Here is a 13727-nt window from a genome sequence, read left to right as displayed (position 1 = left end):
AAGAAAAGCCACTTGTGAAAATGTCACCTGTGAACATCAACATAAAAAGCATACATGACTAGCTAGCTTCGACTAGCTACGTTTGTTTCATGTCCAAGGCAGATGCCTCATTACTGACAATAGTTTGTGCGTATAAAAAAGGTCTGTAACCAAGTAAAGGGAGGCGTAAAGTAAGAATTGAACATGTAAATGTTCATTCATAGTTGTAACATAGGGTTTGTACGTTTACAGATCTAATTTAATGTTTACATTTCATGTTTCATGCATGGCTTTTCATACAATCTTAACAATTTACTTATGGATTGTCTTACGATCTTAACGATACATATGTTCAACCTTTTGGCCGCTATCTCGCTCCATACTGGTAACCTGTCAAAATTCTTGACTGTCAGCAGCATCCTTCAATCTGGAGTCTTCATTAGTCACTCAAACACAATATAGCAGTGTATGTGAAATGTATTGCCAATATATTACGATGTAGTTATTAGTATTAGCGTCTCACAATAAATGTTTCTGTGATCTGGCCATACTTTTTCCCAGCTAGATAACTTGGCCTATAATTTAAAAATGTTATTGTTAACTTCAGGGCTATCCGAGTGGCGCAGTGGTCTAAGGCACTGTATCTCAGTGCTAGAGGTGTCACTACAGACACCCTGGTTAGAATCAAGGCTGTATGTAGGCTGTCATTGTAAATAAGTATTTGTTCTTAACTGACTTGCCTAGGTAAACGTAATAAAATACATTTTAAAAGCGCATCGTTAATGTCAAAAGGGCACCCTTGTGCTCAAAGGAAGTGTGGCTCTGGATAAGGAGGACACTAGTGTAGTGAGTGCCTACATTTTTCATACTTGTCCCCCATGGGAATCGAACCCACAACCCTGGCATTACAACTCTGGTCTGCTAAAATGACGACAACAACAAAAACAGAGTGGTGCACATGTCATTTTACTGTTCTAATTACATTGGTAACCAGTTTATAATAGCAATAAGGCACCTCAGGGGTATGTGGTACTCCGCGTTGCATCGTGCATAAAGAACAGCCCTTAGCCGTGGTATATTGGCCATATTTTTTTATTTATCTAGGCAAGTCAGTTAAGACCCGCTTGGGCTTTATTGCTTAAATATACAATATCAATCAAAAGTTTGGACACACCAACTCATTCCAGGGTTTTTCTTTATTTTTTGCTATTTTCTAAATTGTAGAATAATAGTGAAGACATCAAAAGTATCAAATAACACATATGGAATCATGTAGTAACCAAAAAAGTGTTAATCAAATCCAAATATATTTTTAGATTTTAGATTCTTCAAAGTAGCCACCCTTTTCCTGGATGACAGCTTTGCACACTCTTGGCATTCTCTCAATCAGCTTCATGAGGTAGTCACCTGGAATGCATTTCAATTAACAGGTGCATCTTGTTAAAAGTTAATTTGTGGAATTTCTTTCCTTCTTAATGCGTTTGAGCCAATCAGTTGTGTTGCGACAAGGTCGGGGTATACAGAAGATAGCCCTATTTGGTAAAAGGCCAAGTCCATATTATTGCAAGAACAGCTCATATAAGCAAAGAGAAACGACAGTCCATCATTACTTTAAGACATGAAGGTCAGTCAATACGGAACATTTCAAGAACTTTGAAAGTTTCTTCAAGTGCAGTCGCAAAAAAATCAAGTATGAAGTACATTTACTTTTGATACTTTTTTTTCTTTTGGAAAGTTTTTATTGATAAATTTCCTTTAAAAACAGCTAATTTTCGTTTACATCGTTTATACACATAAAAACGTCATAAAATCATAAAACAGCATTCGAGTATTACATTTTAAAAAAATTAAGTACATGTTGTTAAAAACAATAGAAATAACCATGAATAAAAGTAATTTTTCTTGTAAAAAACATCCAATTCTGTAAAAGCCTTTAAAATGTGTACAAATGATTTAACAAAAGTAAAAGAGTTTTAAGACATGAAAAACATGTTAAAAAGTAACTTTGTTTAAAGGCTGTCTTCGGTCCTTTTGATACTTAAGTATATTTAAAACAAATAACTTTTTGACTTTTACTCAAGTAGTACTTTATTGGGATACTTTCACTTTTACCTGAGTCATTTTCTATTAAGGTATCTTCACTCAAGTATGAAAATTGGATACTTTTTCCACCACTGTAGACTATGGAAGTGTTGCCAGGCATTAATATCAGGTTAATATCTGATTTGCCTAGTTAAATAAAGGTTAAATAAAATTAAAAATTAAAAAATATCCAACCTGTAGACGCCACAGTAGTTAACCCTAGTTAAATAAGGGTAAAAAATATATAAAAAATGTATCCAACCTTTATACACCAAGGTAGTTAAATCTCAATTCTCGGGATTAACCTGCTGGTTTCAATGAGGCTGGAGTTTCATCCCACCCCTTTACAAGGAACGCCATTTTGTTGACGTTCCATCCACCTTTAATGAGGTCCACCCTCAAAATGACAATAGGCCACTCTGCATTTTCAACTAATACATTATGGTTTTCAATGAGACATAGTTTCCCAACCATTAAGATTTTATGGATTTTAAAACTGATCAACCCCTGGTAAACCTTGACCGTATATGGGCACACTGCCATATGTCTTCCGTTCCTTTGGCTTGACCACCCCTTTAAACCTGCGGCTCCCTTGATGACGAATGACGTCATCAAGCCATTTTCGTTCCCCTAATCCAAGTGTCTGTTTATTACATGTTCATTACAGTACTGACACAGAGGAGTCTAGCTGTAGCTCAGTTATAATATAACGATATTGGCGAGGTGCGGCATAAAAGAAGCACACGAACGGAGAAAAGGAGAACATTTACAAGGGGAAATAAACACATATTGGTGGTAAACATTATCACTCCCTCCTATATAAAACGCCAGAAGAGGGAATCAATTGAGAGGGAGCGAGAGGAAAAAGAGCGCTGAAGGCAGCCCACTCAATAGCCACTTATTAGGCGAATAGCCTACATTCCAGTCGGATTTGCGTACATTAATAAACCATCATAAGAAATGTGAGTATCACCCTGTTGCCTAACCTACCGGTGACATGTATTTTCTTTGTGTGCTTGTTGTCTAATGTGAATGTATCATTCAATGGTCGGTGGGCAGCAGGGTGCAAGCCTATTTGTTGTTCAGAAATGGTTTTAGAAAGCCAATTAAATTAACAATTGTCTCCAAGGCATATATGGCATTTGAATCGTGCGTCAGGGTTAAAGACCACTGTAATTGCATTATCAGTGTGTTGATTAACTATATTTACTATTTGATGTTTATTTATCAACATTTACTGACAACACATTATAACACACATAGGTTAAATGGGATATATCCAACATTAGCCTATAGGCTATTCCATAGGCGTCGAATAACGGTTACTCATTGGCCCCTGTTGTCAGCCATATTTCTTTACAACATATTTCAGTCACGTTGGCTATTTATAATTAGGTATATTTATTCACATTTAAAATATGTATTTTCTTATCATTGGAATTGGACATGCACGCGTTTTCTCCGGGTTGAACTGGTTTGATTTGAATGGGTTGACGTCCGTTTATTCGTCTGTAGGCTATCTGAATATCCATTTGTAAAATTAAATTGGAATTGAAAGTAGAAAACCTACACATTTCTAATTTGGTTATTTGGATTGGTTTCTGCTATTCCTTTCTAGACAAATGAATGGATACTGCTCAAAAGACACTTATTATGAGCAACTTCGACCTAAAAACATATTTTATTTCATTCAACATGTTTAACATCTTATTGGAGAAGCAACACATCCATATTATCTTGGATGTAATGGATGTAGAGGTGACTATTATTAGCCATTTTATGGGTTTAGCCTACTTGATATTGCTAACCAACGGTGGGGGTGGGGGTAACTGACGCTCATATCTGTCGATTGTCGCGCGATTTAAGTATTTTATTTGAGGACTCGAGGCTACACTGGGGATGTGACCGTTTTCTGATCCTTTCCTTGACAAGCTATAGCCCTATTATGTTCACTCGTCTGTATTTTTTGTTTTTTTGCGACTGCTAGGTTACAGGACGCAGGTGTTTCACTGTCAGGGAAGATGGCCGTGTTAGTCTTTTTCTCTGTTGATTCGTGCATACAAACAAGGTGTTGAAACAGACTACCGGTACATCTCGTTGAGGCCAGGCAACAAATGTCAATGTTACATCTTCAACATGCTGTTGATAAACACATGTAGCCATACCATTGGTTATGCATGTATCCTATTTTCTCACTGTAACGCCCCCGATAAATTGGTGGTGACATTGCTTTCAGACGAAACTCAGGACCACCCTCACCTTTTCAACAAACATGAAACCCCCTCTCTTTATGCTAACTGAAATGGGAGAAATGTTGGGGAACCATGCAACCCCCGTGCCAATCCTACTTTTCAACACTGGACAGCGCTGCCTTTCGTTGTTTTCCCACGGTGCTGAAACCGATTTACAGGCTAGTCCACTTTGTGACTATGGTGTGTGTGAGCGCTGTCTCGTAATGGATGAAAGACTATTTGTAAATGCTTCATTTGAATGTTTATGTCAATCGGTCATTTAAAGTGAAGAAAGACGTGTATTTAGGCCTACTAGTTAATGTAGTTGCCTATTAATAACAAAAGGCTAATTGTCGTGTGCGTGTGTGTAGAATGATCAAGCAGAGCATGACAGCTGTTTTTCAAAGGGAATATGAACTGTTAACTGGCTGATATGCTGATTTGCTTGACAAGGGACGTTTTTTCCATCATATTGGTTGAGGACGTTGCCAATGTGAGTTAGGCCTGCACTGTAAATAAAACTGTAATTAATATAGTAATTTGAGGTATTATCAGTAAAACAACTCTGAAACATTTTACTGCAGCATATTGTAAATTATGGAGTCTTGTGGGGAAATGGCTCTATTTCGATTCTTACTGTAAATCCATCCCACAGAATACAGTACCGTACTGTATCTTTAGACTGACAAAACCCTTTGACCACTAGTTTGATGCATGGTATTGTTGTTTCTGGCTCATTAACATATTTTGAGGCATATTTGCTGCACCTGCTAGTGAGAATGTTGTGCCAATTTAACTTCTATTTGGTTTTAGAGCCAGCCCCATCAATTTAAACGGAATAGTGGAGAGATTGGAGTGGCAGCAAGTCTTAAACCTTAAATGGTTGAGCGTTTTGACAAGTTATTTTGCTCTGTTTTGCCCTGTAGTCACTGCCAATTTAGAAGCCTCTGTTAAGGCCTTTAGAAGTGCAAGTGATATAAAACACCAAATATTCATTAAAATGATGTAATGTGTGAACACTTTACCTAGCAGTAAACCTGCTTGCACCAATCCGTTGTAATAACAGCAAAATACGGTGAAATACAAACCCCTCCCATCAATTCATTCCAATCACGGTAGCATTGACTTTTCTACAGTATAATACAGTAAAATGTACGGCACTGTACTGTGTGTCATTACACAGTACTTGATTTGATACCATATGTATATTACAGTAGGTGTACTTTAATATGATATACAGACTTTTAATTGCCACCAAGCTGCCTGTACTACTGTCAAATTCATGACCCTTTACAGTGTGATCTTGCCCTGGATTTCCCCCAAGGCTGCTGTCCTCACTCCATTAGTCTTATTTCCCAGGCTAGCTTACACAATACATTTTGTCGCTCACATTGAATATTTTCCCCGTCACTGTGCACACAATCCACCCTCTGCTTTTATCTCGAGTCCCTGAGAAAACAATGGTTGTTGTAGGCAAGGATCTACAAAACACACAGGGTGAGTTGCCAATAACCGTCCTCATCCATCGTTCATCTCGCTTTTCCTCGCGGCACAGTGACGATGGTCCCTTCTGCAGTGAAGGTGAAAGAGACTGGGCAGGATTTGGCCTATAAACAAGATGAGAAAGAACACGACCAACCTAGACATCACTAACATAATGGAGGCTCCCAGTAAAGTACATACGATTTGGGTAGCATAATCATTCATGTGGCAAAATGGCACAAGCCAGAAAATGTATGTTTCCAGACAGGGCTTGCTTTGGACTGATAAAGCCTGGCAAACAAAAACATCAGGAGTGTACAGAAGGATTTGTAGCCACATGGAGATTAGCTGTGTGTGACGGACTTAAAGGTGACCTTTATACTGAGTTTTGTCTCACTCTGCTGGAGGAAGAGGGTCACTACCGACAGGAGGCAGCCTCAAGATGTAGTTGAGAAACAAGATTGAAAGCGGTTCATACTCAACGCTGTGTATGAATTATTTCCCACTTATCCCTATAATACCCCTATGATTATACAATAATAAAAAGGCTACACAACTATTGCTCTACTTGGGTGCTGGAAATACTGGCGAGACACAATTACACGCCATCATCACACCGAAACAAAAAAAAGTTTACATACACTTAGGTTGGAGTCATTAAAACTTGTTTTTCAACCACTCCACTAATTTCTTGTTAACAAACTATAGTTTTGGAAAGTCAATTAGGACATCTACTTTGTGCATGACACAAGTAATTTTTCCAACAATTGTTTTGACCGATTATTTCACTTATAATTCACTGTATCGCAATTCCAGTGGGTCAGAAGTTTACATACACTAAGTTGACTGTGCCTTTAAACAGCTTGGAAAATTCCAGAAAATAATGTCATGGCTTTAAAAGCTTCTGATAGGCTAATTGAGATAATTTGAGTCAATTGGAGGTCTACCTGTCAATGTATTTCAGGGCCTACTTTCAAACTTAGTGCCTCTTTGCTTGACATCATGGGAAAATCAAAAGAAATCAGCCAAGAACTCAGAAAAAAATTGTAGATCTCCACAAGTCTGGTTCATCCTTGGGAGCAATTTCCAAACGCCTGAAGGTACCACATTCATCTGTACAAAGAATAGTATGCAAGTATAAACACAATAGGACCACGCAGCCATCATACCGCTCAGGAAGGAGACGTGTTTTGTCTCCTGGAGATGAATGTACTTTGGTGCGAAAAGTGCAAATCAATCCCAGAACAACAGCAAAGGACCTTGTGAATATACTGGAGGAAACAGGTACAAAAGTATCTATATCCACAGTAAAATGAGTCCTATATCGACATAAACTGAAAGGCCGCTCCGCAAGGAAGATGCCACTGCTCCAAAACCACCATTAAAAAAAGCATTTTTAGAGAAATGTCCTCTGGTCTGACGAAACAAAAATATAACTGTTTGGCCATAATGACCATCGTTATGCTTGGAGGAAAAAGGGGGAGGCTTGCAAGCCGAGGAATACCATCCCAACCGTGAAGCACAGGGGTGGCAGCATCATGTTGTGGGGGTGCTTTTCTGCAGGACAGACTGGTGCACTTCACAAAATAGAAACAGAGAATGTGATGGTTTGGATTCATTCAGAACCTCACTGAATGTGCTTCAGTAGTGGGTGTTATGAATACAGTGGAAAAGAGTTGTAAGCACAGCTGATTTTTATCATTGTATTTCATGCTTGGTGGATCCTTTTATCTAGGCCCTTGGATCCTGGTGTTGGATGTTACTGTTCAGTATTTATAAACCATTCAGCCTGTTGAGGCTCATTAAAGAGATATTCTGCCTACCTTTCCCATCATCCAGTCAAGCTGTTGACTTGATCCAAACCTATAAGGTTGAGATTCAGCCTCAGTGAGTACTGTGATGTTGGATAATTCCAAGCAATCTGGAGGCGAAACAAACGCACACCTGTTTAGGCGAGGTGCTGGCTGGCGGAGTAGAAGACTTGAAAAAGAAAAGGATAATTCCAAGCAGCCATGATTTGATAGTAACTTATTTGACTTTTATGTACCAAAGGGATTGGTTTGCCTATTTAGTAGATGCATGCATTACTACATGTTCATTCTTACACCATTGAAGGTGAATAGACTGACTGACGAGTTGTGTTTGATTGACAGGTCTGTCCCAGCTGCTGCCGGCGCCCCCGCAGATGGAGCTGCGCCCCCTCCCAACCTCACCAGCAACCGCCGCCTGCAACAGACACAGGCTCAGGTGGATGAGGTGAGGAACATGCAAACACACTCACCTTGTATTACACACGTACTGACCCACAGAAATATCTTTACATTGCTCACATGCTGTGAATAGTCACAAGCTGACATGAACTGGATGAATGCGTGTCCAACACACTAATGTAAACAATACATTACTCTATGTGACACCGTGGAGAACACACAGAGCCACTCAGTCTGAGATGATTGAGTGATTCACCCTGTCCGCTTTCGGCCCATGTTTCTTCCCTCCCCAGGTGGTGGATATCATGCGTGTAAACGTGGATAAGGTTCTGGAGCGTGATCAGAAGCTGTCAGAGCTGGATGATCGGGCCGATGCTCTGCAGGCTGGAGCCTCACAGTTCGAGACCAGCGCGGCAAAACTCAAGAACAAGTATTGGTGGAAGAATGCCAAGGTAAGGGTATAGACTGGGATAGATAGTACATTAATTCATGATAATAGCAATTTCCTTTGAGGCTTTTCAGACTCATGTTAAAACATAATTAAATGAATTAAAAGTATACTTTGTGATTAACCTCATGTTTCATCCCCCCTGATTTACTGCCTCTCCATGTCCAACTCTGCTTCCTCTAGATGATGATTATCCTGGGGCTGATATGTGCGATTGTCCTCATTGTCCTCATCGGTAAGGTTCACACCCACACTCTTCCTGCCATGGCAGTTTGAATGAAGATATACTCTCTGCTTCAAAATGATATATATATATTTCTCTCTCTCTCTCTCTCTCTCTCTCTCTCTCTCTCTCTCTCTCTCTCTCTCTCTCTCTCTCTCTCCTCTTTCTCTCTCTCTAATTATCTCTCTCCAGTCTACTTCAGCACCTAAGATGAGTGGCTCCTACCCCAGTCATCAGTCAAGACTGCCTGCTTCCTTGCAACAGAAAATCCTTTAAATTGATGAGGAAATGATCCACTAACGTTGAATTCATTAAATTGCTCCTAAATAGTCTCAATATGACCCTACCCTGAACGCCCTGACCCCCTCAACCCCTGCTTCCACCGTCTCACCTCTGGACTCCTGTCAGTCTATGTCCTGTAAATCTGTGGACCTGCCTCCTTTGTAAATACTTCCTGCTTTTCTAATCTGTCGTTCATACTCAGACTCCAATACTTGTTGTGATTGTTACCGATGACAACAACAGAAAAGGAAAATGATGACCCTGGTGAAAATTGTTATATACCAGACATATATATATAGTTCTTTGTAGAGTTTTATTCTGATATAATGTTTTTGTAGGTTGTGTGTGGGTGTGCGTTTTGTATTTTTTAATTTTTGTATTAATTTGACTTATGCTTCAGATTTGAACTACTGCCTATTAATCAGAGTGTGTATATCTTGCACATTCTCTCTCACTGTCTCTGCCTGTCTCTGGATTTCTCTCTCTTGCTCTGTCTCACATTAGAGTATAGGTGCATCTTTGCACAGTGACATAGTCTCCTTTAACCGATGTACTTCATCAATATTCCCATCCTCTTCTCCCATCTTTTGCTTCTCCATCACTTTCTCTCTTCCATACCATGTAGCCATACTGTCTCTTCAGAATCCTTTCACCCTTTCTCTTTGTTTTTGTTTCTGTTTCCCTGTCTGTTGTTTCCTAGTCACATACCTTCTCTTTTTAAACTACCATTAGAATTGGACCAATGTCTGTAGATGTTTTTTTTTATTTTACTCAGTGTCTTATTTCGAGAACATTCCTTGATGGCAGTCTAGTACAAATGCTGTCACTGTAGCACATGTATGTGTGAGTATCTTTGAAAACAGAAAATAGATAGCCTGTATAAAGTAACCGTAAATATTATCGTAGAGATCAATATAACAAGCCAGAGTGGGGGAAATAACATTTTTGATAGAAAGGAGGGCTGACTAGTTTTTGTTTGGTGGATCATAATTTGAACCTGATTCATTTGTTCATTTCAGCAACATAAAATTGCATAAAGTTGCTGTGACAATGGACCAATCCTACAGAGGTGTCATTACTAACTAAATAATCACAATGACACAGTAAAGCCTTAGTCTCTAATCAAAACGTATCACCTTAATGGTCAAATTGTTCCCATCCACTCTTTATTTTGTGTAGAGGGAATGGCTGACTGAAAACGGTTAGGTGGTGTGAAATGCACAAAGAACTTTGATATTGATGGCGCTGTCTGACTGGTCAACAGAATGACCGCTGTCTGACTGGTCAACAGAATGACCGGCAGAGAGAGAACCTCTTGCAGCAAAACCTCACCTATTGATGAGCACACACACAGACAACTCAGCCTTATTTGAAAGTGAAGGTACAAGTATTAAGATAGATGAAACAACTGGCATAGACAAACAGTAGTAGAACAAGAGGATCTAGAGAAAGGGACTAACTTGGGTCATGGGTACCAGCTTCATCGAACAGATTCAGAGTTGCTGTAAAACATAAGTGAACATTCCTAGAAATGTCATGAAAAACGTCTTAGCATTCCAGCACACAAGATAGAGTGAGCGTTTAGCTAGTGCTGTGGTTCTCTCTCTTTCTTTCATTTCTCCCTAGTTACTGCCTTTTTCTTTTTTAAACATAGTAATAGAGTATATTTTATATAGCATATTTTTGTGTTTGTGTGAAGCAGACAGGTAAAGAGGAAACTGAACTCAAGCAGGGCTTCACTAACTGCTGTGAGCAGTGAGCTCCTCTCTACCTTTTTGCATGTATGTGTCTTTTTGCGGTTGACCTCTGTAAGATAAACACTGCCAAGAAACTAGGGAGAGGCTTTTATTTTCTGTTATTTTCTCATTGGTGCCCTTAATGGTATGGTCTTAGTGGATTGCTCTTGCATGGTCACCTCTTGTCCCATGTCCCCGTAAAGGCCTACCTGTTGCTAGTGCTATCGATCTGCCAGCTCTGTTAGCCCACGTTATGAGTAGTAACAGAAAGACCCCTGGAACTGTGGGATATATAGTTGTTCCCATAGGTTATGTCACTTCAACATGACCTCTTCCCCTCTGTTCCACCGGATCTGCATACTTCCTAAATCCTCCTGTTTCACCTCCGTCCCCAGCTCCCCCCTCACTGATTCAGGATCCTACACTGTGAATGTGTGTGTTGGTGAAACACTGCCGCCCTGGGAATATCCCTAGTTTATCGTGACAGATTAGGCCACTTAGACCTCACAGATGTGGGCAAGCTGTTTCCATGACAACTGAATTCGATGAGCAGAGTGGTGAGGTAACAGATTAGCCCACTGACTCTTTCAGACTGGTCAAGTTTGCCATTTTTCCAGGTATGCTCAAGGAATATTAAATGGCAGAGCCCCCCCCCCCCCCCCCAACCACCCATCACTTTACGAATAAACGACACAGATATTCCCTTGCTCTTTCTCTCGCCCCCCTCACTCTCTCTCTTCTCTCTCTCTCTCTCTCTCTCTCTCTCTCTCTCTCTCTCTCTCTCTCTTATCACACACATGTTAATGGGAATGGCCTTATCCATTATCTCCCTGTGAAGCATATCCCCCACCCTCCCCCTTTAATCCATTTAAGTAGAGCAAACTAATTCAGAGGGAAATTACCAAAGACCAGGTCTTCTTGCTTATGCTGCCAACTGCCATCAAAAACAAGTAGAGGAACACAACATATTTTACCCGGGTCACTTTAACAGCAATAGTACTGGTACCTGTTTTTGAAAGCATACCCTAAACCCAAAATACCTAGTCACATGACCTTTTAACCCTTTCAGATCTTAGTCAACATGTCATACCCGGCAAATAGATGGTGACATTATGTGCTATTTGAAGATATGCAAGAGAAACCAAACCTAAGTAAAATGTGCTTCATCCCTCTCCCCCCCCATAAAACTACTTTAATCTGTACCAAGTCTTTAGACATATGCTCCTATAACTAATAATAGCACAACTTATCTTTTGTGTGTCTCTGTCGTGCTGACAACAATTTAAAGATAAAAAAAAAAATATGACCGTTATCTATAGCTGTTTAACAAAACAAACAAAACATGTATAAAAACAAGTCTGTATTGTCTGGTGTTGTAGTGTGGGGGTATATTTGGGGGAAGGGGGTTCCTATTTCCTCAGGTCAGGGATTATAACAGTTCATGAAAATCTACAATGTGAAAACGAAAAACTACATGAAGCTATATAAACATTTGAATAGCAAATAATCACAATTTTGAAGGTGACAAAAAATTGAGGGCTGCCTTCGAGTTATTATTGTCTCAGTGGATTGGAGTGACATGACACGACGGGTCGGGGTAGGACTACTGTGTTGTTCACAAATCCAAGGGTTGACCTAAGAGTGCTCAGTACATTTAGATACAAAAATAGACAACTTTATGTTCTGTGAGTGCTCATTTTCTGTTGCTTTTTTTCTCTGTGTCCAGGCACTTTTTCCTGTTGTATTCTGGGTGCATTTTGCGGGGCTAGAATATGATGTGGATGAGAATATTGTGTTATTGCCAACCCTTAGAGGTGTTCGGTGGATTCAACATAGGAGGCAACCTTTTGAGGCACTGGACCGTCACAGGTTGGCAATAAAATCACAATGCTCTAACTAAAACACATGAAATTTATAAAATATAATGTCGGACCCTATGTTTTCTTTGTAATTTGCATAAAGTTAGTAATAACTTAGGTATGATGTCAATGGCTTGGGTTGTGTGTACATTGGAAGAGGGAGGGAAAGATTAAATAAAGACTTGTTCTCTATGTTAATCATGTCAGACAAGTCAAGAAAATGGGATGTTACTGGAAAAATAAATTTTATTTTAACCCTCTAGTCAAATTTCCAGAATTCTTAGAATGGTGTCACGATTCGAAACAGATTCCTCTGTTGTTAATATGATTATTTTTGTTTGAGCTGTTCATTTTGGGGAGGGAATATTATTTTGTTCTTTGAGGACTGTGGTTGGGGGAAGTGACAGTCAACATTGCCTCTTTTTGCCTTGCCTTTCAGGAGGGAATAGACTGGGGGATCATGGGTAATGTGTTCTGTTCAGTCTGTTTTATTTTATTTATTGTGTTTTTGTTTTGAATGGGATTGTATATTCAACAAAGTGGATTGCAATGTACCAGAGGAAACCAATTTAAAACCAGAAGTACATAAAAAACTATTGTAGTGTAAATCTATCAATCTCTTATTATATTGATGAACATCATGGAAATATATATATATATATATATATTTCCATGATGTTCATTGGTTTTCCAATATATATATATATTGGAAAACCAATCATTCTGATGACCTGTGTTTATTGTTCTGAGTTTGAAACTAATGATGAAATTAAATTAAATCTATGATAAAATGGGTCCAAATAGAATTGATTTATGTACAACTGCATTGCAAACCAGATATATTTGTCATATGTCACCAAGTCAGGATGGCATATCTCACTTGAATTTGAGCAAGATAGAGATTAATCACACACCAAAAACATGAACCTAAAATAACTATAAATTGTCTTCACAAAATATTTTAGCAGACAGCCATCGCATAGTTTTCATGGAATGTATGAATCACACACATAATCTCTCACCAATTTAGGGTTTCATCATCCTGGAGAGAAGATGTGGATTATACAATTATATTTAGGCTAGCTAGGGTTACTATGGAAAGGTGTCCATCTATGCTAGTAAAGACAACATTTGTTGAGTGTTCAGATCACCAACATTGTGAATCCACTCCAAAAACAGGAACCAAAGGCCAGGT

The 13727-nt window shown here is 39.1% G+C and overlaps 1 protein-coding gene across 1 annotated transcript; it reads left to right on the top strand.

Moving 5' to 3' along the window:
- Positions 1 to 2735: 2735 nt before the first annotated feature.
- Positions 2736 to 12794, top strand: LOC115101292 (vesicle-associated membrane protein 2-like). Its single transcript, XM_029620661.2, has 5 exons — positions 2736 to 3023; positions 7928 to 8030; positions 8278 to 8436; positions 8616 to 8667; positions 8848 to 12794. Coding segments are annotated over exons 1-5 (333 nt in total). The 5' UTR covers positions 2736 to 3021; the 3' UTR covers positions 8865 to 12794.
- Positions 12795 to 13727: the final 933 nt, after the last annotated feature.

Source organism: Oncorhynchus nerka, linkage group LG19 (assembly GCF_034236695.1).
Source record: "Oncorhynchus nerka isolate Pitt River linkage group LG19, Oner_Uvic_2.0, whole genome shotgun sequence".
In the NCBI taxonomy this organism is placed as follows: Eukaryota; Metazoa; Chordata; class Actinopteri; order Salmoniformes; family Salmonidae; genus Oncorhynchus; species Oncorhynchus nerka.
The sequence above is the reverse complement of the archived record's forward strand: the minus strand, read 5'-3'. Positions and strand labels throughout refer to the sequence as shown.